Source organism: Podarcis muralis, chromosome 15 (assembly GCF_964188315.1).
Source record: "Podarcis muralis chromosome 15, rPodMur119.hap1.1, whole genome shotgun sequence".
Taxonomy (NCBI): Eukaryota; Metazoa; Chordata; class Lepidosauria; order Squamata; family Lacertidae; genus Podarcis; species Podarcis muralis.
In genome coordinates, this window is record NC_135669.1 from 12270810 (window position 1) to 12297992 (window position 27183).

General features: G+C 45.7%; 1 protein-coding gene across 1 annotated transcript in view; it reads left to right on the forward strand.

Annotated features, from left to right (window-relative positions):
- Positions 1–26636, forward strand: part of HEPACAM (hepatic and glial cell adhesion molecule) — a 43997-nt gene extending 17361 nt beyond the window's left edge. Inside the window, exons 2-7 of the mRNA XM_028708188.2 lie at positions 11943–12284; positions 13635–13916; positions 15536–15629; positions 17717–17790; positions 19265–19335; positions 22051–26636. Of these exons, the coding sequence (XP_028564021.2) occupies positions 11943–12284; positions 13635–13916; positions 15536–15629; positions 17717–17790; positions 19265–19335; positions 22051–22356 (1169 nt within the window). The 3' untranslated portion in view covers positions 22357–26636. The remainder of the gene's footprint in view (positions 1–11942; positions 12285–13634; positions 13917–15535; positions 15630–17716; positions 17791–19264; positions 19336–22050) is intronic.
- The last annotated feature ends 547 nt before the right edge of the window (positions 26637–27183 follow it).

The following is a 27183-nucleotide window of genomic DNA, read 5'->3' on the forward strand; positions in this document are numbered from 1 at the left end:
ATGTCCCAACAGCTGGGGCACCTCTCCTGCCAAGCTTTTAAATTCAAGGTGGAGTCGTCTTGCCCATCAGACGATGTCATCTGTGATGTCACCTGATAGGTGGGTTGTTGTGGTTTTGGGGAAATGGCCTTGTAGGCCAAGATTGGCCTGCCAGCCAGAAGGTCTCCAACCCTGCATTCCTTGAACATCTCTTCCCAAAAGCCCAGGTAAAGTGATTCCTTCTTATTATAAACAGGACCTGTCAGCCACAAAGGGCTCTCTTCCCATCCTGGTGTTTTCCTTATATGAAAGCTGGGGGGTGGGGGAGAGATTGGAGTTTTTGCAGACATGCCGTTTGCAGTTCTGTTTGACTCTAAATTTCCATTTCACTTACAAGAAAACCTGGATTCAATTTAGAGCAATTCTCGTGGAGCCAACTTCCCGAATCTCTCCAAATCAGCCCAGTTTGACTTGAGATTCTTCTGAATCCATTGCACACCTCTGGTATGTTCTCCTACCAGTGTGCTGTCTCCCTGTATTCTGGGGTGGGGATTTCTCCTGGCAAACCAGCCCAGCTTTACCATAAAGCATCAAAAATTGGTTATGGAAGAATGGGCTGAAATACATGATGGTGGCAAAAAGAAGCAAATCAGCCCTCTGGCACCATATTGTAGAAGACATTTGTGGGTGATTTTACCTAGCCCTTCTCCAGCTGTGATACTGCGAAAGCAACCATAACTAGTCCAACCGCATGTCATTGGAGGTGGAACAGTTCAGTGGCATGTGAGCACCGTGTGTGGCTGGCTGAATCTGCTTGGCTCTGCATGTTGATGGTGTATCTCTACATCCTCCAAAAGCAAAACAAAGATGCACTCTCTGCAGGTGATCAGAGATCACAATGGTTGCTTGGCAGACATTCCCTGGCAGCCCTCCTTACAGAACATCCTGATGCCCAGTATACCACATTTCCTTGGCTTTGCTTCTGTTCTCACACTTTCTTTGTACATGGTGCTGGGAGGTGAATACAGGGCCAGTGTTTGCCTAGCTACGAATTAGACAGGGAATGGAGAGTTCAGTGTCTCTTTAACCCAGTGATTTATATCTTTTTAAGGAAAAGCAGCCTTGGAAGGCTGAGCTTGGTAGCAGAGAAACTGTTTAAAGCAATAGGATACTGCATTAATTGTATAGCACAAATGTCTCTGCCAATTGCATTCCAACTGACTGGGGGGTGGGGAGCAAAGAAATGGCAGGAAGGATTAAGAAGTCTTCACCCACTCTCAGCGTTCAAAATTAGCCAGGTGCCAGGCACATTTTGCACCTGGCGATTGGCCATTTGCGACCAAGAGAAGAAGTTGCCCAGGCACCAGGATGGCGCCTGATGTCTGCATCATCTGGAGGTGCATGTTTTCACAAACTAGTAACCAGTGCTATTTTTGTAGGAAAAAGGGTGCCAGAACTGACAATGAACACCTCCCTCCCTCTGGCTGAAAACCCCCCAGCTAGCAACACATCCTGTAGAGTTCTGTCCATTATATTTTATCTGCCCAATCAGAATGAATTTCTGGAACCCAAAAATCGTATTTAAAAAAATGACTTTTGATCCTCTTGGCCCCCAAATAGCAACTAGGCATTCTGCTTCGGTGACTGTCACCCTGGTTCAGTGGCGTAGCGTGGGTTGTCAGCACCCGGGGCAAGGCAAGTAATTTGCGCCCCCTAACCCGTGGATTTGCGCCCCCTAACCTGTGGATTTGCCCTAACCCCAGATGTTGCGCCCGGTGCGGCCAGCCCCCCCTGCACCCCCCACGCTACGCCACTGCCCTGGTTTAAGGAGCCATTTGGTGCCTAACTTATATATCTGAGTTTTTAACACTGCCCACTCTCACTGAGCTACAATTCCCAGAGTTCCCCGAGAAAGACAGGTGGACTGTTAAATTGCTTTGAAAATTGCAGCTCTGTGTAGGGAACAGAGGTCTCCATACAACTCTAACCACACCCTTAATTAACTTAATTAGGTGGCTTTGGAGGAAGCCGTAAGCGTTAAAGTGGTATGATATTGGTTTAAATGTATAGTGCGGATGGGACCTTACTTCAATACTGGGAACAGGAAGCCCTTCCACCACATCCAATGACAGCAGGCTAGCTTTGAGGGTGCAGGATATGCTATCTTAGGAGACTCAAGAGGAATGGCTGCCATGCTAACCAGCATATGCCACCAGAGTTAACCACCTCCCTCTGCCTAATAGTAGGGCTGACTTGCTACCATCTCCTGCTTCCCAATCCTTTTAACTGTAGGAGGTGCCGGAACTGAGTTTTGGCAAGTTATGGCTGGTGAAAAGCCCTGGGTTTCCCCTTCTGTTTGCATCAGGCGAAGGGAAAGAGAGAGCGAGAGAGAGGTTTGCATACTAATAGATCTCATGACTTCGGGACTTGTTTAAGCTCTTTCTTGTGCTTCTGCTCGCAGCTCCTAATCTAGCAGTTAATTGTCACCCAGATGATTCATGTTCCCCTCCACTGCATATCAATACTGGTTTTGTTTTGACCTCAGCACCCAGGCTGCAGGCTGAAGCCATTTTGGAAGCAGCTCGTCTGATACTGAGCGTCTGCTGTGTCCTCTTTTGCCCCTGGCTGCATTCACTGAACCTTAGTGGTGGCTGGTGCCCATTTTGCCAGGTAGGGCAGGTAAGGCAGGGAGGCTAACCATAGGTGGAGCCAGAAGCAATGGCAGGAAGAGTCAACTAATTTGGTTTCCATCCAATGTTGAAACAAAGAAGAAGGAAGGCACCCAAGGGCCTGGGCAGATTTCCAAGGGCCACATGCATGTCAGTGACATGTGGGGCTAGAGGCAGAAGTGGGTGGAAAAACTAAATTCTACCTAAGTGCAAATTTCACCTTTGTACTGTTACAGATCTGGGGTCATCTGGGAGTGATTGTTAGAAATCCATAAAGATTTCTATTCAGGTAATACTTGGAGTTTTGAAGGGAAGGTGCAAATATTTTATAATCGTTATTTAATAATGAAATTGGCCTGTAATTCTTGACGTCCAAGGTATCAACATCTTTTTTTGGGATTAACGTGATATATGCTTCCTTCCAGGTATTGGGGATCCTTCCTTCTTTTAGTATATTATTCATCACCTCACCTAACACTGGGGATAGTTGGTTGCTTAGTGTTTTATAGTATTTTGCCGGAAGGCCATCCGGCCCCGGCGCTTTCCCACTTTTCATCTTTCTAATAGCTTTCTCTATCTCCTCTTGTGTAATTGCCTGATCCAGTGTCTCTTTTTCTTCATTTAAAATTGGTTTTAGGTGGTATTTTTGCAAGAAGCTGTCTATTTCTTGTTCTGTTTCTTTTCCTTTTTTATATAAATCCTTGTAAAATTTTTGAAATATCCTTTTTATTTCTTTTGGTTCTTCCACAATTCTTTCTCCCTCTCTTATCTTATTAATAGTATTTTGTTTCCTCCTTTCTCTTATTTGCCACGCCAAATACTTGCCTATCTTATTTGCTGACTCAAAATTTCTCTGGTTCATCATTTTAATTTTCCATTCTATTTCTTGATTAATTATCATGGAAAATTTGGCTTGTAATATCTTTAAATTCTGTTTTGCGGTCTCATCACTGGGGTTGTCAATTAATTTTCTTTCATTTTCCATAATTTGTATTAGGACCTGTTCTTTCTTTAACTCCTTTTCTTTCCTTAATTGGCTATTTTTCTGAATCAAGAACCCCCTCATCACAGCCTTTCCTGCGTCCCATACCGTCCCTATTTCAGTTTCCCCATTTAGGTTCCATCTAAAGTAATCGTTTATAGTTTCTATAGCCTTATTTACAATCTTCTGGTCATTAAATAAAAATTCATTCATTCTCCATCTTCCTGTTTTGAGGTCTTTACCCCTTAATTCCATGAAGACCGCATTATGGTCAGAGATAGTTCGTGGGAGAATCTCAGACTTAACTAGATTCTGTATCAATTCCTTCGATATCCAAATATTATCTATTCTCCCCCAGCTCTGATTTGGGTTTGAGAAAAAAGTATATTGTTTTGTCGTGGGGTTTTTATATCTCCATGCATCGTTTAATCCTAGGTTATTTACCATATCAAAAAAAGATCGAGGTAGCTTGCCTTGGTTCTTCTCCTGGGATTTTGTTAATCTATCTAAATTTGGGGAAACCACCCCATTAAAGTCTCCCATCAATATTATTTTTTGATCCATCCACTCCATCAACTTATTGTCTAACTCTAAATAGAAGGCTGACTTTTTGTCATTTGGTGCATATATTCCAACTACTATTATTTTTTCTCCATGAAACACCATCTGAACTACTATCAATCTTCCTTCTTCGTCTTTGTACAATAACTGTGGATTGAGTTTTTCCTTTATATATATAACCACCCCTCTTTTTTTTACCTTGTCCGAAGCTACAAAATCCATTCCTAGTTTCTTGTTCTTCAATACCCTCTTATGTTTGTTCGCTACATGAGTCTCTTGTAGGCAAATTAGGTCACAATTCTTTTTTAATAGTATATGTACAATCTGGTTCCTTTTATTTTTATTGTTCAACCCATTCACATTCCAGTTTAGTATTTTTAAGGTCATCTGTTAACTAGTTTTAGCTTCTCAAATCTCGATAGAGTCTACTGTTCTCTTTCTTCTACTTCTTCCTTTTCCTCTGCTGAGCTCTCCCTTCTTTCTTCTTCTTCGCTCCTTTCACCCTCCCCCTCCTCCCCTTGCTGCTCCTCTACCTCTTCCCCCCCATCATCTTTCCCAAATCCTTCTCATATCTCCTTGCAAATTTTTGCAGTTCTAGAGTAGTGGACAGTTTGAACCTTTTTTCCTTAAAGTGGAATGAAATACCTTCCGGGAACTCCCATCTATACAATATCCCGTTTTTTTTCAATTGGTTTGTTAATTTTTTATAAGGCTCTCTCCTTCGAAGAAATCTCGAAGGAATCTCTTTAAAGATAATAATTAGGTTTCCCTCGATATATAGCCTTTTGATGAAGTTTTGTTTCAGTATTTCATTTCTTATCTCAAAAGAGTTAAACATGGCTATTACATCTCCTGGCAATTTTTTTTCTTTGGCTTTAGCCGATTTTGCTCTTATTCGGAAAGTGTTTATCAAGTGATGATTTATCTCTTCTTCCTTCCTGCCTAACCAAGTTGCCAATTCTTTCACCACTTTAGCCCTGATATTCTCATTTAGCTTTTCCGGTATACCTCTGAATTTTAAATTGGCTTGATTTTGTCTCATCTGTGTCATAGCCATGTTGTCCAACAATTCTTCCTGTATCTTTCCTAGTTCCTTAATTTCTACTCTCATCCTGTCCACTTCCTTCTTACTGTCTTTCGTATCTTTTTGCACCCTTTTCATTGAGTCCTCAAGGGTTTTTGCTCTTACCGATAGGTCCTTAACCTTTCCTGTCAATTCTCCCACCACCCCCTCCAGTTTCTTATCTATGATGTTTTGTACTTCTATTAACTTTTTTTCAATATATTGTTCATTATTTTTAAATTCTTTTCTTATTTCTGCCATCAAGGTATCATAGTCTCTAATTTCTCTTGTATCTTTGCCTTCTTCTTGTCTTGATGGCCTCCTTTCCACTGGTGTTGCCAGACCCTTTTTCAATCCATTTGGCATCTTGTCTGCTTGAGGTTGTTTCTCCTTTAACTCCAAGAAGATTAGTTAACCAGATAACAGACAGTCTTTACCCACGATTTAGCTACTTAGTCAATAGAATGGAGGAAGTGGTGTTAGAATAGAACTACCACTGGATGGTAACCCGTACTTTAGCCTTTAATACCTTGGGAGTGAAAATGTAGTGAGGGCCTCAAACCACAAAGGCAAAATGGTACGTTCAAGGAAAACAATAGACTTCTGCAAAAAACGTGTTCTCTTTAAGTTGAAAGCTGGGTTCAGTCCTCCCCAGTTTTCCCTTATTCAAAGGTTTGGTATAAGGTTTGGTGTGTCTCCTTAAATCCTGTCAATGGAGGACAAAGGCATTATTCAATTTCAAATGCAAACGCTATATAGCGGAGGTTTGGTATGTCCCTTTAAATCACAGAGGTAAAGGACAAAGGCGTTACTCCATTTGAATCAAAGACGCTGTAAAGCAGAGTACCAAAACTAAGTCCCAAGCCGTTTGCTTCTTCCCCTGCAAACGCTATATAGCGGAAGTTTGGTATGTCTCTTTAAATCATAGAGGTAAAGAACGCATGCGTTACTCCATTTAAATCAAGGACGCTGTAGAGCAGAGTATCAGAACTAAATCCCAGGCCGTTTTGCTTCCTCCCCTGCTTCTTCCAGCAGAGCGCTCACGTAGAGATTCCAAACAAAAACTTTCTCTCTACAGTTTCTGTCCTTTGCCCCCTACGTGATTAATATTATGATTTAGAGTGAAAGCCTGGGTTCCGCTCAGTCGATAAAGTACTCCCCTCCTATACACCGCCTTAAGAAAGTTTGTATCCAGCTATGAGCAGTTAAGAGCAAAAGGTGTGTCTGTGAAGCCCCCCCAACCTGTTATAACATTCTCCGTCCCAGTATGTTAGGGGTGCTCCTTCTCTTTTCTCTATATTTTAGTCCATCAAGAAATCTCGTTGTTACTTTACCTCTGACTCCTTGTACTTCGTGTCTGAGGTCTCTCCTCCACTCTCACTTAGCGGTGAAGCTTCAGATCTTTTCTTCTCCACCAGCCTTCTGTTGTACTCTCTTTACCCCTTACCGCCGGTGGTGGATTCCTCCTCCTTTCATCTATGTCTGGTCTCCGCTGGGTTCTTGCCACAAAGTATCTTTCTAGTCTTTATTCCTTTGTTTCTCAATATTATCCAGTTATTTCCCACTGCTTCTCCGCAATGGCCAGCAGCAATTTCCCAGCTTTTCTGCTGCTGTTGGAGGTCCGCCGCTTTCCCTCGGAGCCTGAGGCTTCACAATATGGAGTCTGTTGCTTCCCCTTCACGCTGCGGCTCCAGCCCTGTTAAACGCCGGCAACACGGGCGAGCACACGCAGCCACGCTGGGTACCTCGTCCCACAGGATATTCCACCTGTGGTTTCGGGGTTCACGGAGCCCTCGTGACCCCTCCAAGACTCCGTATTGTTCGAGACCTCCCCGGAGGGTTGCCTCGCGCTCCTTCACGCGGCCGCGGCGTCCCGGAAGTCCTGGCCAATAATCTTTTAAGGTCCACAAAACGTATTTTCACTCAGATACCTGTGAATGAGCCTTTCATACCACTAGCAGAGACACTAAAGTCTCGGCTGCGTGTCTTGGTGGAAATGAACCACCATTTAGAAACCCTGAGCTCATTACAATCCCGCAAGTCATTAACCATCAACCAGGCAGGAGGCTGTGTTGGTGCTGGGAGGAGGCCACCAAGGTGATGGGGAAGCGTGATATCACACAGGAAAAATATGTCCTTTAGGAAAACAGAGGTCTGGGTAAGAGGAATGAGCAGATAGATGGAAAGGAGTTACCCGGAGCAGGGCTTTTTTTGTGAAGCAGAAAGGAAGTGGGCAGAACTCCATGAGCAGCCATGAAGGCCAGAACCACCTTGGCAGGCCGGGGCAGAATCATAGAGATGGCAGGCAGGATGTCTCAGACTCCAATGCTGCACTGGTCTGGGGAACAAGCCCCTCTGGAGATGTAATGCTCTGAACTCTTTCTGCGCAAGACCTGGGTGTAAATATATGCACAATAAACCATATATTTTTGAAGACACTAAGCTCTGCTGTGCCTTAATGCCCAGCAGAAAACATAGGGAGTGCCTGGAAGCCCCTGGAAACTTACTGCTGCTCAGCAGAGATTGGGGGTGGCGCACTACCTTTTAAACAGGCGCATTAGACTAGTATCTGTAAAGATTCACACACCCTTCTCTACCCTTCTTCCCGGCAAAGCAGGAGTCACTGAGAGCATTCAAGGACACATTCCAGCCAGGGGAAAATACTCCAGGAGAGCAGAACCAGTCTGGCGTGTGGCAATTGGGAAGGGGACCAAGGGCCAGAGAGAGGGGATTGGAAGGCCACATTTTGCACCAGATCCCAAGGTTCCCCCAGACCCCCCAAGTGTCCCTATTTTCCAGGGAAAGTCCTGGATTTTACAGAAGCCATCCCGGTTTCTGATTTGATCCCAGAATGTCCCGCTTTCCCTTTGGACGTCCCCTTTTTCATTGGAGAAATGTTGGAAGGTATGGTGTGAACCCTGAGCCAAGGAGATAAGTAATACAGTGGTACCAATTCGTTCCAGAGGTCTGTTCTTAACCTGAAACTGTTCTTAACCTGAAGCACCACTTTAGCTAATGGGGCCTCCAGCTACTGCCGTGCCACCAGAACACGATTTCTGTTCTCATCCTGAAGCAAAGTTCTTAACCCGAGGTACTATTTCTGGGTTAGCGGAGTCTGTAACCTGAAGCGTCTGTAACCCGAGGTACCACTGTAATGCAACCTTTGGAAGACATCTGAAGGCAGCCCTGTATAGGGAAGGGTTTTTTAATGTTTTATTATGTAGCAACCCAGTCCGATGTATAGATATTCTTATTATGGAGTAGGACACCCCTATTTTCATCGGAGAAATGTTGGAGGGGATGCTCCCCTTGCCTGCTATACACGATTATAGTTCCTTATCTATCTTCTTATCCATCCAGGCAAGCAAGTATTGTCAGAATTCATGCACACTTTCCTGCCGGGCAAAAATAATCAAGGAGAGCATGGGTAAAAAGCAGGGGTAGTGGAGAGCGTGTGAAGAGTGGGTGTGGCTTGTGGGGAGGATGTGGGCCTGCATAATGAGTATTGTGGGGCCACATTCCCCCCACCCTCCAACCTGAGATTCTACACCCTTGCTTCTGATTAAGTTTCACCCCTTTCTGAGTTTAATTATGATAAAAGTGTGCATTGACAATAAGGGATGTGGGTGGTGCTGTGGGTAAAACCTCAGCGCCTAGGACTTGCCGATCGCATGGTCGGCAGTTTGAATCCCCGTGGCGGGGTGTGCTCCCGTTGCTCGGTCCCAGCGCCTGCCAACCTAGCAGTTCGAAAGCACCCCCGGGTGCAAGTAGATAAATAGGGACCGCTTACCAGCGGGAAGGTAAACGGCATTCCGTGTGCTGCGCTGGCTCGCCAGATGCAGCTTGTCACGCTGGCCACGTGACCCGGAGGTGTCTCCAGACAGCGCTGGCTCCTGGCCTATAGAGTGAGATGAGCGCACAACCCTAGAGTCTGGCAAGACTGGCCCGTACGGGCAGGGGTACCTTTACCTTTACCTTTACCTTTACGTGCATTGACAATAAGTAATATGAAATCGAAATATGGAATAGACGGGAGGTTGGGTTTTTAGTGCTAAGACCAACATATGTTTTATTGTTTGTTAAGAAAATTATGTGTCTATGGTTATTCCTGTGTGTAATTTGGTATTTGTGTTTTTTTCTTTTTTCTTGCTATATCAATAAAAATTAAAAAAAAATTAAAAAAAGTTTCACCCCCTTTTTGGCATCAGTTGCTCCTTTTGCAAACTGAAACCTTTCTTTCTGCGCTCTCCTTTGTTTTTTCAGCACCACCCCGGCATTAGCCCAAATGCCGATGAGTTCATTCCTATGCACAGGAGCACATTTCTGAATCAACAACGTGAAGCCATAGCAGTCCTTCAGACATTCTTGCTCTCCTGGGTGCTAAGGAGAGGAAAGGGCACGCAAGCTGTGCCTCCCTCCGCTGCCTTGCCTGGGTCCCAGTGAAATGTCAGGGCAAGGATTTGAGGTTGTTTCCAAGTTAACCATTGTGAGGCCTAGATCACCATCCGCCTTGCCTCATGCCATTTAGAGCCAGGGCTGGGAGCATTAGCTGCTTGACTGCTGTGTTGTACTCAGACGCAGTGAATTAACTGTGTCCTGTCCTTACAAGCACAGTCCAGCCTCCGCCGCTTATTCTTGTCAATTCAATCCAATATTTAGACGATTAAAAGTGTGTTGTTGTTTTTTGGGGGGAAATCAACGCCGTCTTTATTTTTGTTGTAATTGTTTGCTGTTGGTCATCAAGAGACTTGATCATCTAATCCAGGCATGTCCAAAGTCCATTTTGGGGGCCTAATCCAGCCCGCCAGTGGGTTTAATCCAGCCCCTGTGGCAGTTTATTTCCTGGGGTAAAATCCTAAAAAAACCTCAACAACTTCAACCCTAAAAAAAGCTCTCAACCCTTCACTTCATCAGATCTGGCCCTCTGTGAAAAAAGTTTTGACACCACTGATTAATCATAGTAATGCTTAGTACTTAATAGTTTGCCAGTGTGGTGTAGTTAGAACAGACTTAGGACCCAGCTACATGAACAAAAAATAGCGTTTTAAATGTGTTATATACATGGAACACCAGATGGTGCTGTAGAGCACAAAACTTTCCTATGCGATTTTACATGCGGTTCCCCCCTTTTGTTATAGCGATTTAATTTATGACTTATTCATAGCGTTTTCCCCCTGTGTGTAGATCCACCCTTAGAGTGTCGAACTAGGATCTCGTTTGAAATCCTCACTCAGCCGTGAAGCTCACTGGGTGCTGTTGGGTAGATGACTGCCTCTTAGCCTCACCTACCTCACAGGGTTGTTGTGATAAAATGGGGGGTGGGAGGACCATGAACGCCACCTTGAGTTCCTTGGACATACAATGAAGTGTTGACTTTGTTGATTCACAACAAAGTGCCATGGGTGCCAGCACAAGATCACTTCTACTATGGGCAGTAAAAATCTTTATTAAAAGGTTGGAGGGACTCTATAGCAGTGAATACTGTCACAAAAAGCACTGATATATGTGATAAATAAAAATAAATACTGTTTAAAGGTGCAATCCGAGGGTTCAGGGTGGCACCCATAGAGCCATAGGATATTGCAGATATTATTATGATCACATCCACACCAGAATTGATGGGCTATTTCTATTGTTAACGTCAGCTGATGAGGTCTCAGACTCTACCCCATTCTGTTATATCTGCATATTTAAAAAAAGATGTGGAGGGCCCACACCTGATCTAGGGCCCTGCAGGACTTGACATCTTTCCGCAGGGCCTGCAAGACAGAGCTGTTCCACCAGGCCTTTGGTCAAGGCACAATCTGACCCCCCCTCCTTTGGTAATCCTCACAGAACTCTAGCCCAATGGTTGCCATTAATCTGATTTTGAATTGATTTTAGAAAGAAATTATTTTAGAATGCTGTGTTACTTTTATTGTTGTTAGCCACTCTGAGCCTGTCTTCGGCTGGGGAGGGCGGGATATAAATAAAATTGTTGTTGTTGTTACAGTGGTACCTCGGGTTACGTACTTAATTCGTTCCGGAGGTCCGTTCTTAACCTGAAACTGTTCTTAACCTGAAGACCACTTTAGCTAATGGGGCCTCCTGCTGCCGCTGCACCACTTTAGCTAATGGGACCTCCCGCTGCCGCTGTGCCGCAGGAGCACAATTTCTGTTCTTATCCTGAAGCAAAGTTCTTAACCAGAGGTACTATTTCTGGGTTAGCAGAGTCTGTAACCTGAAGTGTCTGTAACCTGAAGCGTATGTAACCCAAGGTACCACTGTATTATTATTATTACAGTGGTACCTCTGGTTACGCACTTAATTTGTTCCGGAGGTCCGTTCTTAACCTGAAACTGTTCTTAACCTGAAGCACCATTTTAGCTAATGGGGCCTCCCGCTGCTGCCGCGTCGCCGGAGCACGATTTCTGTTCTCATCCTGAAGCAAAGTTCTTAACCCGAGGTACTATTTCGGGGTTAGCGGAGTCTGTAACCTGAAGCGTATGTAACCTGAAGTGTAGGTAACCCGAGCTACCACTGTATTATTATCTAACCTATAGCTCTGGTGAGGACTCTCATCGCCGAACCGACGGCTTCCAATTCTGGCTTTTCCAGCACCAGAGAGCCATGCTCATACCACCAAGTGATCTCTACCCCTTAATGCTAATGCTGAGTGTCCTTTGCTTCTTCCTCTTCTTCTTGCTAGATCTGCTGGAAGGAGTCAATATCACCAGCCCGGTGCTGTTAATCCACGGGACTGTTGGCAAGTCTGCCCTGCTCTCCGTGAAATACACCAGCACCAGCCGCGACAAACCCGTGATCAAATGGCAGGTGAAGCGTGACAAGGCTGTGACGGTGGTCCAGTCCATCGGCACCGGGATCATAGGTAACCTGCGCCCAGAGTACAGGGACCGGATTAGAATCTTTGAGAATGGCTCCTTGCTGATCAACGAGCTGCAGCTCTCTGACGAGGGGACGTATGAAGTGGAAATCTCCATTACGGACGACACTTTTACAGGGGAGATGAACATCAACCTTACAGTGGATGGTAAGTGAGCCTTAGAAAAAATGAACTTTAAAAAAAAGTTCATTAAGGTAAAGGGACCCCTGACCACTAGGTCCAGTCGTCATCTGGCTTTATTGGCCGAGAGAGCCGGTGTAAAGCTTCCAGCTCATGTGGCCAGCATGACTAAGCCACTTCTGGCGAACCAGAGTAGTGCACAGAAATGCCATTTACCTTCCCGCCGGAGCGGTACCTATTTATCTACTTGCACTGGCATGCTTTCGAACTGCTAGGTTGGCAGGAGCTGGGACCGAGCGACGGGAGCTCACTCTGTCACAGAGATTCGAACCGCTGACCTTTTGATCGGCAAGCCCTAGGCTCTGTGGTTTAACCCACAGAGCCACCCACGTCCCGTAAAAAGTTCATTAGTTAAAGGTATTTATTTATTCTATTGGTGTGGGAAAAGAGACTTTCATGCAGCTTCGACATATAATAACACATGGTTTGGACTAGGAATGGGCAAATCTGTCAATTTCAGTTCCTCCTTTTCCACATATTAAAATTCATTTCCCCACCAATTTGCATGGAGAGAGAGGGAGAGAGAGAGAGAATCAGAAGCATTTCAGTGCAAATTTCTTTTCATACATACATTTTTAATGCAGTTTTGCCTAATCTGCACAATTGTGCAAGGCATTTTTTCCTAATTTTTGTACACTGTTTTTGTTTGTTATTTTCACTAATTTATATACAAATTTGACCCTGGTGTGTGCACATTGTTGCATGCCTTAGTGGGCTGCAGGACTGCATTTCAAAATTCAGAGAAGTGTGAATTTCAGAGGGATGGCTGAGTTTCGGTTCACATCCCGTTTCAGAAAATGAGAATCAGGTAAGTTCACTTTCAAACATGAATTGGATTTTAAAAAAATCTCCCTCATGCCAAGCTTGGGCCTTGCTGAAAACCTTTTGCAAAACATCGTCCGCAGTTGCTACTATAAATGAAACCTTCTCCTGTATATACCCTGTAAGTTCAAATCCAGTGGAGAGCTTGGAGACACTGTGCTGCATTGTCTCATGCCAGCTGGCTTGGATTTCAGTGTCATTTTCAAAGCACAACAGCCATCATGTGACAAATGCTCTTTTCTTTTCTCTAGGCTTGCCTTGCTTGCCATGTAGCCCTCTCCTATAACTCCATTGCTTTCTACGGGACCACCTCTCCTGGTATGTCCCATGGAGGACCTTACGGTCTTCAAACAAAAACAACTTGGATGTCCCGGGCCACAAGGAGGTTAGGCTGGCCTCAATCAGAGCTAGGGCTTTTTCAGCTCCATAGTTTTATCATTTTCTTCACTTCCTCTTTACTGTTAATCTTTGCTTGTTTTGTCTTTGTCTTCCTAGTTCCAATTTCAAAGCCTCATGTGGCCCTGGCCTCTTCCACTGTGCTGGAGCTCAGCGAATATTTCACTCTGAACTGCTCCCATGAAAATGGCACCAAGCCCAGCTATACATGGCTGAAGGACAGCAAGCCCCTCAGCAATGACTCCCGGCTGATCCTCTCCCATGACCAGAAGGTGCTGACCATCACCAGAGTCCTGATGTCTGACGATGACACCTACAGTTGTTTGGTGGAGAACCCCATCAGCAACGGGCGCAGCATCCCCATAAAACTTACCGTGTACAGTAAGTACAGTATGGTCAACGCAGATACCGTACACAGAACGGACAACCAGAGACTGGGTCTGCCTTAATTATTATATACCTTGTCATGTGAAAAAACCCAAAGCCTTCCTTTTAGGAATTCTAAGTGCCAAAATCACAAGGGAGCAGAAAAAACTGTTTATGCATGCGACCACAGCTGCACAGATGTTATTGGCCCAGAGATGGAAAGAAGATAAAGTCTCTAACCCTAACCCTCAAGTTGATGGATTATGCCAAAATGGCCCAAATGACTGGAAGAATCAGAAACCAGGAAGTCCAAAATTTTAATAAGGAACGGGAGAAATTTATAACTTATCTTAAAAACCATTGCAAACAGTTAAAATAGTTAGTAGGATTGGAATTTCACTTGTAGTTTAATGGTGAATTTTGGACACAATGGAGAGGCAAAAGATTTTGGATTATCATAAAAGATGCAGGAGGAAATGATTAACAATGGGACCCACAAAGGGGAGGAGGGAAGTACAAGAGATTCCTTGGAATCTTGTTTTTACATTGTAAGTTGGATATGTGACTGTAAAATTTTAATTTGAAAAACCAAATAAATAAATAAAATCAATAATAATAATAAATGTAGCAGAACTGGAAACAAAGGCGGAAAATGTCCTGGCCTTGCTGAAGCCAACATTCCATTACTTTCCGAAAATTTATGGGTGTTCCAGATTTTTTATTCAGGTTTTTATCCAGTGCTAGAGTAGATCTATTGAAGTTAATTGACATCTGCACTATACATTTAAAGCAGCATGTATCATTCCACTTTAAAGAGCCATGTCTTCTTCCAAAGAATCCTGGGACCTGTAAAGGTTTCTGGGCGTTGTTAGGAGGCCCCTTCTTCCCCTTGCAGTGTTATAATTCCCAGAGAGGGTTAACAACCAATCCCTTTTCTCTTGGTATCTACCCATCCTTTTGACCCGTTGCCTTGGTGATGTGGGAAGAGCAGTTGACACTCTCTCACTGCTGTTAAAATAAGTGTTATGTGCTGCTTCTTATAACTAGGGGTGGGGGAGAAATACCACTCAGTTTATGCTGAAAGTGTTGGAAAATTCCATTCCACCTTTAGTTGCAGACATGGAACAGTTGCATGTCACATGCCTGTTTACATACCAGCACAGCTTGCTGGGAACTTCCGTTGTGTGTATAGCTTTTGCTTTTCCCTGTCTCTCTGAGAAGACAAAGAGAGAGACGACATGTTTCTTTGTCCTGATTTATGATTACTAAATCCGTAGTTGTATTATGCTTCCACAAGCCTCACACCTATTCTGTGTGCACAGTTTCTATCTGCTGGGATAGTGTGCCCTGGCTTTGAAGCCTGGGTTGCTGATTTACATCGGAGCAGAGGCCGATGAGTCTTCGCAGCGGGACGGCTGGAAGGAGACGACCCAGCTGGGCTAGTCAGCTGGCCTTGCGACCCTCTGCATGTGGACAGAAAGATGAACCTCCCTGGTTTGTGCTTTCCTAGCCAAACAGTACATGAACACCGCCATCTGCTGAAATGGGCATGTTTCCAAATCTTGCATTGCAGGTCTCCAGCAAAACAGGTGAAACTTGCTCTAACATCTGCCTTGTCTTTTGTGTCTCTGCAGGAAGGAGCTCCCTCTATATAATCCTTTCGACCGGGGGAATTTTCCTTCTGGTTACCTTAGTGACCGTCTGCGCCTGTTGGAAACCATCCAAGAAGTATGACGTTTAAAATTATATGTGTGTTTTGTAACCTGAACGAAATGTTCTATGCTTATTTGGGGTAAATCAACACCAAAAGGCACCTTCAGGGTTCCCTGTGCCCCCTCCCCAAAGATTTGTGTAGCATTCTCTCTCTGTAACAAAGGCCGCAGCTGCACTACATGTTTAAAGCAGCATCATACTGTTTAAAACCATCATGGCTCCCCCCAGAGAATCCTGGGAACTGTGGTTTGCTGAGGGTGCTGATTATATTCTAATGGATTATTGAATATTACTTTATTTGATATAAGTTGCTTATTTTAAAGTGATGTTTTTATTATGGCATTTTTGAATTGGATCAGATCGTTATAAGGTGTGTGATTTTGTTGTTTCTTTGTATAGAAAGGAGGTACATAAATTAAAAGTGAAATGAAATGAGAGTTCGACTGAGAGCTACAATTCTCAAAGTTCTCTGGGAAAAGGGATTCTTAAACTGCTGTGGGAATCGTAGCTCTGTGAGGGTAAACAGGGAGTCTCAGCACCCTTAACATACCACACTTCCCCAAGATTCTCTGAGGGCAGCCATACTGCATTAAATGTATAGTGCAGGTGGTTGAAAATTGTAGTTTAGAGCAAGGTGCCTAATTGGTGCCATGGAGGGCTTGTTGCGTTTGAGTCAGCCTTGGCTAAAACAGTGTCCTTACAAGCCGCTGGTCCTCTTATCATTGGCAAATTCCTTACAGCTTGTACGAACAGCTGTGTTTGAGGGCACATGTACCCAGGACATTTACCAGTGCTCAAATTATGCCCCCCCCCCAGCTCCTGCAGTTTTTACGTGATGATGCCTCTCCATCGTTTTCTTAAAAACAGTAAGATAAAGGTAAAGGGACCCCTGACCATTAGGTCCAGTCGTGACCGACTCTGGGGTTGCGGCGCTCATCTCGCTTTATTGGCTAGGGAGCCGGCGTACAGCTTCCGGGTCATGTGGCCAGCATGACTAAGCCGCTTTTGGCGAACCAGAGCAGCACACGGAAACACCGTTTACCTTCCCGCCAGAGCGGTACCTGTTTATCTATTTGCACTTTCACGTGCTTTCGAACTGCTAGGTTGGCAGGAGCTGGGACCGAGCAACGGGAGCTCACCCCGTCACGGGGATTCGAACCGCCGACCTTCTGATCGGCAAACAGTAACTGATACAAAATGTTGAGAGTTTGGGGCAGCTGATTTGAGCACTGATACTCGGTTGTATATAGTTATCCCCCCCCCCCCGTAATTTTCTTTTTCCATTACAAAATGTAGCTGCAGAAATTTCCACCTGTAGCAGAAGACTAGAGTGGTGGAGGTTTTCTTAACCCTTTTCACTCTGACCATTTCCCCCTTCGCAGCTTTTGTTGCTGTTGCTCCTGATGGGAAAAGATGTGTGGCCCATGTCATTTGGCCCTTACGTCCCAGTTGGTGTAAAGAGGAGGTGCACGGACTGGTTCTGTGAAGAGTACAGTGTGTTAACAAAGCAGCCTGGCTTTGTTTTACCTGACCTGTTTCTCGCCTTGCATTTACCGCACAACATGACAGTTCGACTCACTTTTGGGCAACTCTCCTTTGCTAGGAGAGGATCACATGTGGGGTTGATTTGCAGGCTGCCAGGACCAAGTAGGGCTGGCCCCCTTCCATTCCAAGTGGGCTGTGAGGGAGCCTCTGAGCAAACTCATGCAAACTTTTGCATCCACAACAGTTATGTTCAGTTTCCACTCTCAGACGAATATGCTTCTGAATACGGTTGCTGAGAATTGCAGGTACTGTGGTTCTCAGGGGCAGCTTGTGGGCTTCCCACAGGCATATGGTTGGCCATTGTAAGAACAGGATAGAATCATAGGATCATGGAACTGTAGAGTTGGCAGGGTCCACGAGGGTCATCTAGTCCAACCCCCTGCAATGCAGAAATCTTTTGCCCAATGTGGGACTCAAACCCACAACCCTGAGATTAAGAGTCATAGGTTCTAACAACCGAGCTATCCCAGACTGCTGGACCAGATGGACCATTGGCCTAATCCAGAAGGCTCTTCTCACTTTCTTATGGTCTTATGCCTTTTTTTGTTTTGTTTTAGAAACAAACGGAAAATGGAGAAGCAAAACTCCTCTGAATATGTGGACCAGAATGAGGAACAGTTGAAGCAGGATGGTAAACCGTGAACCTCTGCGTTTGAATTCTGACTCTCGGGCTGGCGTCTTCCAGGAGCTGGCAGTGCTTTGTTTGCTGAGCCGGGTTTATTGTTGTCAATGCTAAGTTGTAGGCAGTAGTCTGAAAGCAGCCACGATCTGGGAGCCAGGGGGTCAAATTTGCAATTTGGAATACAGTGGTACCTTGGTTCTCAAGTGCCTTGGTACTCAAACACTGCAAACCCGGAAGCAAGTGTTCCGGTTTGCGAACTTTTCTCAGAAGCCAAACATGCTCCGTTTTGAGTGTTACGCTACTGATTTGAGTGCTACACTTCCATTTTGAGTGCCACACTTCCGTTTTGAGTGTTACGCTGAGGTCTGTCTGTTTTTGCTATTTATTTTGCATTTTTGTTTGGGCGGCTCTTTCTTTGTTTCTGTGACTGTGTGGAACCCAGTTCAGCTACTGATTGATTGATTGATTGTGTGACTGTAGCACATTGTTTATTGCTTTCATTTTATGGATCAATGGACTCGTTAGATAGTAAAATTCATGTTAAATTGCTGTGTTAGGGGTTGTTTTTAGAAGTCTGGAACAGATTAATCCATTTTGTATTACTTTCTATGGGAAAGCGCACCTTGGTTTTGGAACGCTTTGGTTTTGGAACAGACTTCTGGACTGGATTAAGTTTGAGAACCAAGGTGCCATTGTATCGTAGATCATGGGGAACCTACACTGAAAGGCTAAAGCAGGAATGTAACACAGACCCCAACTCCCACCAGTGCTGAAGTTATATTCCTCATTTTCAGGGGGTGAGGACTCAGGAGCTGAAAAGGCATGCAGGGTCAGCCCCAGAAACATGTCCACAAGATGCCCGAGGGTGTAGCATTACCATCCTTGGAGGACTACAGGGCCAAAGACCTGGTCAGACCAGAGACTTTCCTGCTGCATTACTGCGGGAGATTACTGGCGCAGGATGGGGCCCTTAAAGTGAGGCTGCATCTTGCAGCCCAGGTGGTGTTAACAATCACGCTATGCCTGCTGCTACTGTTACATAAGCACTCAGTTCCCACTTGCTCCTTCCTGGAGCAAGATCAGAGCTCCGCTGTCCCATTGCACAGCCACATGTGTGCAGCGCTTTGTAAGTGGAGTGGTGGTCAGGCTTAGCAAGGATCTTAGCGATGTCAGCTGAAAAATGGGGTCTCCCTCAGTGGAGACAGTGTGCCTCTGGTTGTTGGGGAACACGTAATAAGAGAAGGCATTTAGCTGCCCGTTGTCGGGACCAAGGGGCTGGACTTTTGGTCTGATCCAGCAGGGCTCTTCTTAAAGTTCCTCAGTCCAAAAGACGGGATCCATAAATCTCTAAATAAATAACATTTGGTTTAATCTACCAAGGCTCTTCTGCCTGCCTCTTTCTCCCATGCTCACTCGCATAGCAGAACCCCTTTCAGACTTGATTGAAAAGGAATAACTCATTTCCATTCTCGCTTTAATGCAGTGGAGATTGTTCCCAGGAGTGGAGAACATGAGCGCAAGAATCCCGTTGCTTTGTACATCTTGAAGGACAAAGTAAGTTTCAAGTGTCATGCTTCGGGGATGCTTCAGCCTGGTATTCTGCTAATTAAATAACTTTCAGGCCAAAGGGCAAAATGCTAAGTAACGATGAGGGAGAAAATTGATTCAGTTCACATTTCAAGGGGGAACCAACCTAATTTACACTTTCTGAAATGAAACATAAACCCAAACACATTTGTCCGTTGAAATTCACAGTTTTGCAATATAGTTGTCCACCCAAATAATGTGTACAAAAAATAAATAAATGCAAATACTAGAGTAATGACTTGTAAGGGAGATTAGAATGTGTGGAGAACAAGTTATTTATTTATTTATTTTTTAAAAATACCAACTGATATATCTATGATAAATGGGATTTGTGTTATTTCTCTCTTGCACAAGTGACAGCCTGTGGTCCTCTGGGCACTACCCTGCCTGCAGTACATGGATAGCTCTCCATCTGTCCGTATTTTTATAGTAGCTCTGTATACTTTCTGGCACGCCTGTCTGTTTGAATAGGGTGTCCTTAATCTTAGGAACTGGCTTTCCATTCACTAAATTGCTGCCTGTTACTTTCCCACGACTCATGAGCGACATCTTCTGGTAGCAATTTTTACAGCCATCTACTGTGCTGAACGCAGGCTGACCACAACCTGTGCTGCTGCGCCGCATAGAAAATTGGAATAATAGTAACATATTTCACTCGATGGTTACGTGTGTGCATGTGGTAACATTGCCTAAGTCAAAGCGGACCAACTTTTCCTGCAAAGTGGGCCACAGGAGTACATTGACACGAAACCTGCGGGCTCTGCAATGTCTTACCATGTTGCATGGGGGTGGCCAAAATTTTATACCTCCCTCCAGTCCTTGCACTGCTTTCCCAAAGCTGGTTAAGTGAGGCGTGAGGCTTTGGCAGGATCCTAGAGCCCTCCCACCTCCTTTCCCAAGCTAGGAAAGTGCTAACTAGGCTTTGGGAAGGAGACGGGAGGACTCTAGGACCCTGTCAGCATCCTCATGCCAGTGTGGTGTAGTGGTTAAGAGCGGTAGACTCGTAATCTGGTGAACCGGGTTTGATTCCCCGCTCCTCCACATGCAGCTGCTGGGTGACCATGGGCTAGTCACACTTCTTTGAAGTCTCTCAGCCCCACTCACCTCACAGAGTGTTTGTTGTGGGGGAGGAAGGGAAAGGAGAATGCTAGCTGCTTTGAGACTCCTTCAGGTAGTGATAAAGCGGGATATCAAATCCAAACTCCTCCTCCTCCTCCTCCTCCTCTTCTTCTTCCCAAAACCCAACGCTTTGCATACAGCCCATGGGCCACATATTGGACTACCCTGGTCTAACCACTATATAAATAATATTACTATGGGGGGGGGGAGAGAATATTTTTCAATAGCTCGTGGAGTTACTGCTTTTCCTGCCCAGAGTCCTAGTATTTATATTTACATATTTGCTCCACCTTCCCTCCAAGGATATCAAGGTGGCATTAACACATTTCCTCCTGGAAATTTAGGCTGGGAGACTGCGACTGGCCCAAGGTCACCCAGCGAACTTCATAGCTGGGTGGGAATTCCATCCCTTATTTCCCAAGCCCTAGTCAAGTGCCCTAACCAATACACTAGTGGTTTTCAACCAGTGTGCCTTGACACCCTGGGATGCCTTGAAAGATAGTCAGAGGTGCCGTGGGCAACACAGGCCTCTGTCCCTCTTTCCTTCCCTCTATTCCTCTGATGCCCTCTCACGTCTCTGCTTCCCAAAGGCTTGCACAGCTGTTTGTTGCAGCAGCCCTGGCTACAAGCTCCCCAGGTGAATGGTGCCTCTGGGGCACAGAGCTTGCCGATCAGAAGGTTGGCGGTTCGAATCCCTGCGATGGGGTGAGCTCCCATTGCTCAGTCCCTGCTCCTGCCAAGCTAGCAGTTCGAAAGCACATCAAAGTGCAAGTAGACAAATAGGTACCACTCCGGCGGGAAGGTAAACGGCGTTTCTGTGCGCTGCTCTGGTTCGCCAGAAGTGGCTTAGTCATGCTGGCCATATGACCCGGAAGCTGTACGCCGGCTCCCTCGGCCAATAAAGCGAGATGAGCGCCACAACCCCAGAGTTGTCTGAGACTGGACCTAATGGTCAGGGGTCCCTTTACCCTTTACCTATACCACTTAATATAGAAGAAAATCTTTGTAAGTGGTGTACAGCAAACTAAAACAACGAGCAATAATACATGCTACAAAAAACACACAGTAAAAACAATTAATATTATTTACTAATAAATATAGACCGAGATCCTTCTCCTTCTGGCACACCTCCCCTCTCAGCCTCCTGGCTCTCACCCAGTCCCCCCTCCCAACCCCCCCCCCCCCCTCTGGGGCCAGGCACAAGAATACAGGGCTAAACCAAGACATTTTGCTGCCTGGGGTGGAGCAGAAAATGATACTCCTATCAAGTCAAAGTGCGTAATAAACCACGTTAAAAAAACCAAAAAAAGTATTTTGGGCCTTTAGGCAGATAGTCGCACAACCACCTCTCCCCTTCCCTGGCAGTAAAAATACCATAATAACAAAGTAAAATAACTAACACTTTGCTGCTCTTTCACGACACTCAAAATCTGCTTCCTGAAGCACTCTGCCTGATGGTAGGGCCGGCCCAGTTCCAAAGTGCTTTTGAAGTTCATTGCAGTATGTTGTGGTACTACACTCATCTTCTGACCATGGCTGCTTGCTTTTACTTGCTCCCCCAAGGACTCTCCAGAAGCTGAAGAGGAATCCCTTACCGAGTCCCGAAACGCTGCCGAGCCCTCGCCGCCCAGCTACTCCAGCTCTCCCCCTCCTCCTGGAAGATCACCTGGACTCCCTGTTCGGTCTGCTCGCCGATACCATCGCTCGCCAGCCAGGTCTCCGGCCACCTCCAGAACACACATATCTCCTACCAGGTCCCCAACCCCGCCAGGGCGCACCCAAAACACCACACGCTTGGTGCGGACTGCTGGAGTTCATATCATCCGAGATCAGCAGGGGGAGGCCAGCACTGTGGAAATCAATGCCTGAAGGCAGCCGGCAGTGTGCATCTGTCTTGTCTCTGTGTGTGTGCAGCGAGGAAGCCTTGCTGTGCTTGTGAATGTTTCCTGGGGTAGCAGTGAGTTTGCGCCGGGCGTTGTTTTGTTTCTTTGCACACGCAAATGCATGTTTCCTATTCAAAAGAAGATGCCCGGGCTCTGCTTTTAGGTAAAAAAGTGAATCACGCAGTGTTCCACAGGCTGGATGGACCCACTTTAAATGGTTTACAGTAGTTTCAACGCTCCTGCTTCCATACATACGTTTTAAAGGGACTAACTTGCTATTTGTAGCACCCGGGGAGTTAGCACACTGGTGTCGCTAAAACTTTTGCTTTTGGGAACGATGCCCAACTAATTGCTTTAAAGCCTGATGTTTCCATCCAAGCCTTTGGAGACTTTTGTATGGGTGGTGATAATGCAGCCAAGGTAAAAGGTAAAGGGGTATGGGTGGCGCTGTGGTCTAAACCACTGAGCCTCTTGGGCTTGTCGATCAGAAGGTTGGCGGTTCGAATCCACACAACGGGATGAGTTCCCCTTGCTCTGTCCCAGCTCCTGCCTACCTAGCAGTTCAAAAGCATGCCGGTGCAAGTAGATAAATAGGTACCACTGTGGTGGGAAGGTAAACTGTGTTTCCAAGCGCTCTGGTTTATGTCACGGTGTCCCATTGCACCAGAAGCGGTTTAGTCATGCTGGCCACATGACCCAGAAAGCTGTCTGTGGACAAACACTGGCTCCCTTGGCCTGAAAGTGAGATGAGCACTGCAACCCCATAGTCACCTTAGACTGGACTTAACTGCCCAGGGGTCCTTTACTTTTCTTACCCTAATGCAGCCAATGGGAACGTATCCACAAGTCACATGTCTCGAAGGCTATCTGTGGCCTTCAGTGTAGTCAGGGATGCCCTAACGTTAAACCTAATTGCATTTCAAGGCTAGGATCCCTCTTTAAGCCTTGTAAGATTCCTGCATGACATTATGAGCTCCTGCTCATTATGAGTTGCTTGCGAGCCGGTGGCATGCTGCTAACCCTGGCTGGCTGCTACAAACCATTGCCGCTGTCCCCTGTGAAACTTGCATGTGAACACCTTCCAAGTTCTAAGTTTGTCCTACCCTTTCTCAGAAGGATGTTAAGGAAACATAGTACATTTCAGAATGTTCCCAGGCCGTAGGCTAGAGGTACCCAGCTTTCCAAAGCCTCTTCAAACAGATCCCCACTCAGTTGTTCTTCTGCACAGGACATCCCAAGTATTTGTCATACCTTACAAGCACTGAACAGGAGGTGATCATAGCTCAATGGAAAAGCACATGGACTGCATGCAGAAGGTTCCAGATTCCACCCCTGGCATCTCCAGGTTTGTTTGTTTCTTTTTAAGGCATCAGGGGCCGGATGATGGGAAGGAACTTGGCTACAGAACCTGGTGCTGCCCTAAGAATCTCTGCCAGTTCCCATTCACCCACATTCTTATTTACATCCAGCCTAGGGGGTGGCACTGACTAGTTAGAGCAGGCAATAACAGCCTAACTGGGACAAATAGTCTAACTGGCAGCTTCTATTTTTCTACTCATACTCCAAAAGGTAAAATATTATTTTTAAAAGTAGTTGATTTTACACCACGCTGTCAGGTTGAAATCATGTTTGTATTAATATTTGCCATTTTTTTAAATCCTCCCCACCCCCTGCCTTGCTTCCAAAAAACTTGGGAGAGCATCTTCACAACAACCCTGTGAGGTAGTCAGGCCCAGAGGTTAGCCATTGACCCTTATTTCTAAGTGGAAATTTGAAGCCTAGTCCTAGCCTGACACTCTGTGCATCGCTGCAAGGTCTCCCCACGTGGCAATCCCTTGGTCATAGTCCAACATAAGGGGCATTTCTGAAAGTGTGGTGGCCTGTATATGGCCTGGGTGTGTGTGTGCACACACCCATCAGACTGCGGGTGAGGAAGTTTTATTTGACAGCCTATGTGTGAATGCTTACTTTTGCGGGTGCATGCATGCCCGCGGTGTGGACAGCACAGTGCATGCTGATTTCTGTGCTGGATGGCTGCAGAGAGGAGCTGAGACCCTTCACCGTGGGTCCCTGGAAGGGGTGCCTGAGCGTGCTGAGCCTTGATGCCAGCCCTGGTAGGTAATGCCAGGCTAAATGCTTACAGAGTTCCAGGCAGCTTCATGTACTCAAATAAATCCAGGCTAGTCCATGAGTCTCAGAACTCAGCAGCGAGGAAAATAGAGACAAATCTGGAATGACTTGGCTCTGCCTCTCCTTGGCTCTGAATCCACCCACTATAGGGCTCTGTGCCTTCTGCCCTATCAGCTCCAATGGGCACCAGCCACCACTGTCTAACCGGTCTCTGTTTATACCTATTTCACGGTACCCTTGGGTTTGTCTGTAGTGAAGGGGAAGAAGGCATCGCTCTGCAGGAGTCAGTTTGTGCTAGCAAGCCTGGGATGCAGGAATGAAGAGCAGGTTTGATCCTAGAGCCATGCAGTGGTCGGTGTAGCAAACCCCACAGCAGTGCTTATTTTCCCCAACTCCACTCTGGGAGGAAGCACCCTAGGGCATGCATTAGCTTGAATGAAATATCAAGAAGACATGGGTTTTGCAGTGTTATGTCAGATGGAAATAAGTTGTCCATTGCATTAAACCTTAGTGAAGAAAGTGCCTGTGAGATCTCATTTTTGTGACTGAAAGATGCACACAGGGGAAATGTCTTTGAATCACAGAATGGTAGAGCTGGAAGGGACCCCAAGGGTCATCTAGGCCAACCCCTGCAATGCAAGAACCTCTGAATCATACATGACAGTGACCATCCAACCTCTGCTTAAAAACCTCCACCACCTCTCATGGGAGTTTGTTCCATTGTTGAGCAACTCTTACTATCAGAAAGTTTCCCCTGATGTTAAGTAAGAAACTCCTTTCTTGGAACTTGAATCCATTGGTATGGGCCCTAACCTCCAGAGCACGAGAAAACAAGCTTGCTCCATCTTCCACGTGACAGCCCTTGAGATACTTGAAGATGGCTATAGTAGTATCTGCTCTCACTCTGCTCGTTTCCAGGCTGTCGCGGTCCGGTCTATGGGCAATCAAAGTCCTGTCTGAGGACGTCAGGGCTGGGGGCAAGATGGCAGGGTGGAAGCAGGAATGAGAGTCCAGAAGCCAGGGGTCCGAGGGCCAGGAAGCAGGGAGTCATGAAGTCAAGGGTCCGAAGATCAAGGAGTCAAGGAGCCCAAGGCAGGGAACGTGTTGCTGTGGCAAAGAGCCGAAGGGAAATGCTGACCTTATATCCCTTCCCGGCTCTTGCCACCAGGTGCTGTGAGTTACCAATCGGCCTCACCTGTGCGGTCGCACCTTGCCTCTTCAGAACAAGCTTAGGAAGGCCCCAGTCCTGCAAAGTCCTACTGGTCACAGGGCCTGGCTCCTGCACGCACTCCTGACACTGGCTAAACATACTCAATTCCCTCAACCTTTCCTCAAAAAGCTTGGTTTCTGCTTCAATGATCATATTGGTCCTCCTTCTCTGCACATGTCCCAGTTTATCCATCCTTAAGTTGTCTTGGTGTGATGTGGCTGTAAGGGCCGAACTAGGCATGTAACCTTTCCTTGAGAAACTTATTAAAATTGAAAAGTAACCTTGGGAGGCTACGACCAGGAGTGTAAAAGCAGCAGAGAGAGATGCTTAACCCTGTCCCCATTGTCCATATTTTCCCACTGAAAGTTGCCTAAACCAGCTGCCTTCAGACCTGTGGTGCAAAAGGCTCTAGTGTATCCTTATGACGTAGTTGGTGTATCGAGACTGTAGGCTGATTCGATCTGTGCCGACTTCAGCATGTAATGAAAAGGTCAAGCAATTCCCTTTGCCTCGTTTGAGGGACTGCTCTGCTAGCGAGCCTTGGCAGTAAGTGCCAAATCCCAAAGTGGTAGCCATCTGCTGTATGAAGATCAGGAACACAAGAACAGCCTGCTGAATCAGGCCAATGGCCCATCTATTCCAGCATTCTGTTCTCACAGTGGCCAAGCAGATGCCTTGGAAAACCTGCAAACAAGATCTGCACACAATAACACTCTTTCCTCCTGCAGTTTCCAGCCACTGATATTCAGAAGCATCGCTGCCTCTGACTGTGGAGATAGATACCTTTTGTGGCACCTTAGAAGTGAACGAATGTACAGGTGAAACTCGAAAAATTAGAATATCGTGGAAAAGTTCATTTATTTCGGTAATTCAACTTAAAAGGTGAAACTAATACCGTATTTTTTGCTCTATAAGACTCACTTTTCCCCTCCTAACAAGTAAGGGGAAATGTATGGAGCAAATGCAGGCTGCGCAGCTATCACAGCAGCCAGAACAGCAAGAGGGATTGCTGCTTTCACTGCGCAGCGATCCCTCTTGCTGTTCTGGCTTCTGAGATTCAGAATATTTTTTTTCTTGTTTTCCTCCTCCAAAAACTAGGTGCGTCTTGTTGTCTGGTGCGTCTTATAGGGCGAAAAATACGGTATATGAGATAGACTCATGACATGTAAAGCAAGATATGTCAAGCCTTTATTTGTTATAATTGTGATGATTATGGCGTTTCACCTTTTAGGTTGAATTTTACTGAAATAAATGAATTTTTCCACGATATTCTATTTTCGAGTTTCACCTGTATTGTGGTGTAACCATTTTGTGAACCTGAGTCTTCTTTATCAGGTGCATTAAATATTATCCCTCATATGTGTGTGTTTGTGCAGCACTCAATTTCTCTCTGCTCTGAACACACACACACACACACACACACACACACTTGCCCATTCACCACAGTCATCGCTGGTCAACAGTAGGTGGCAA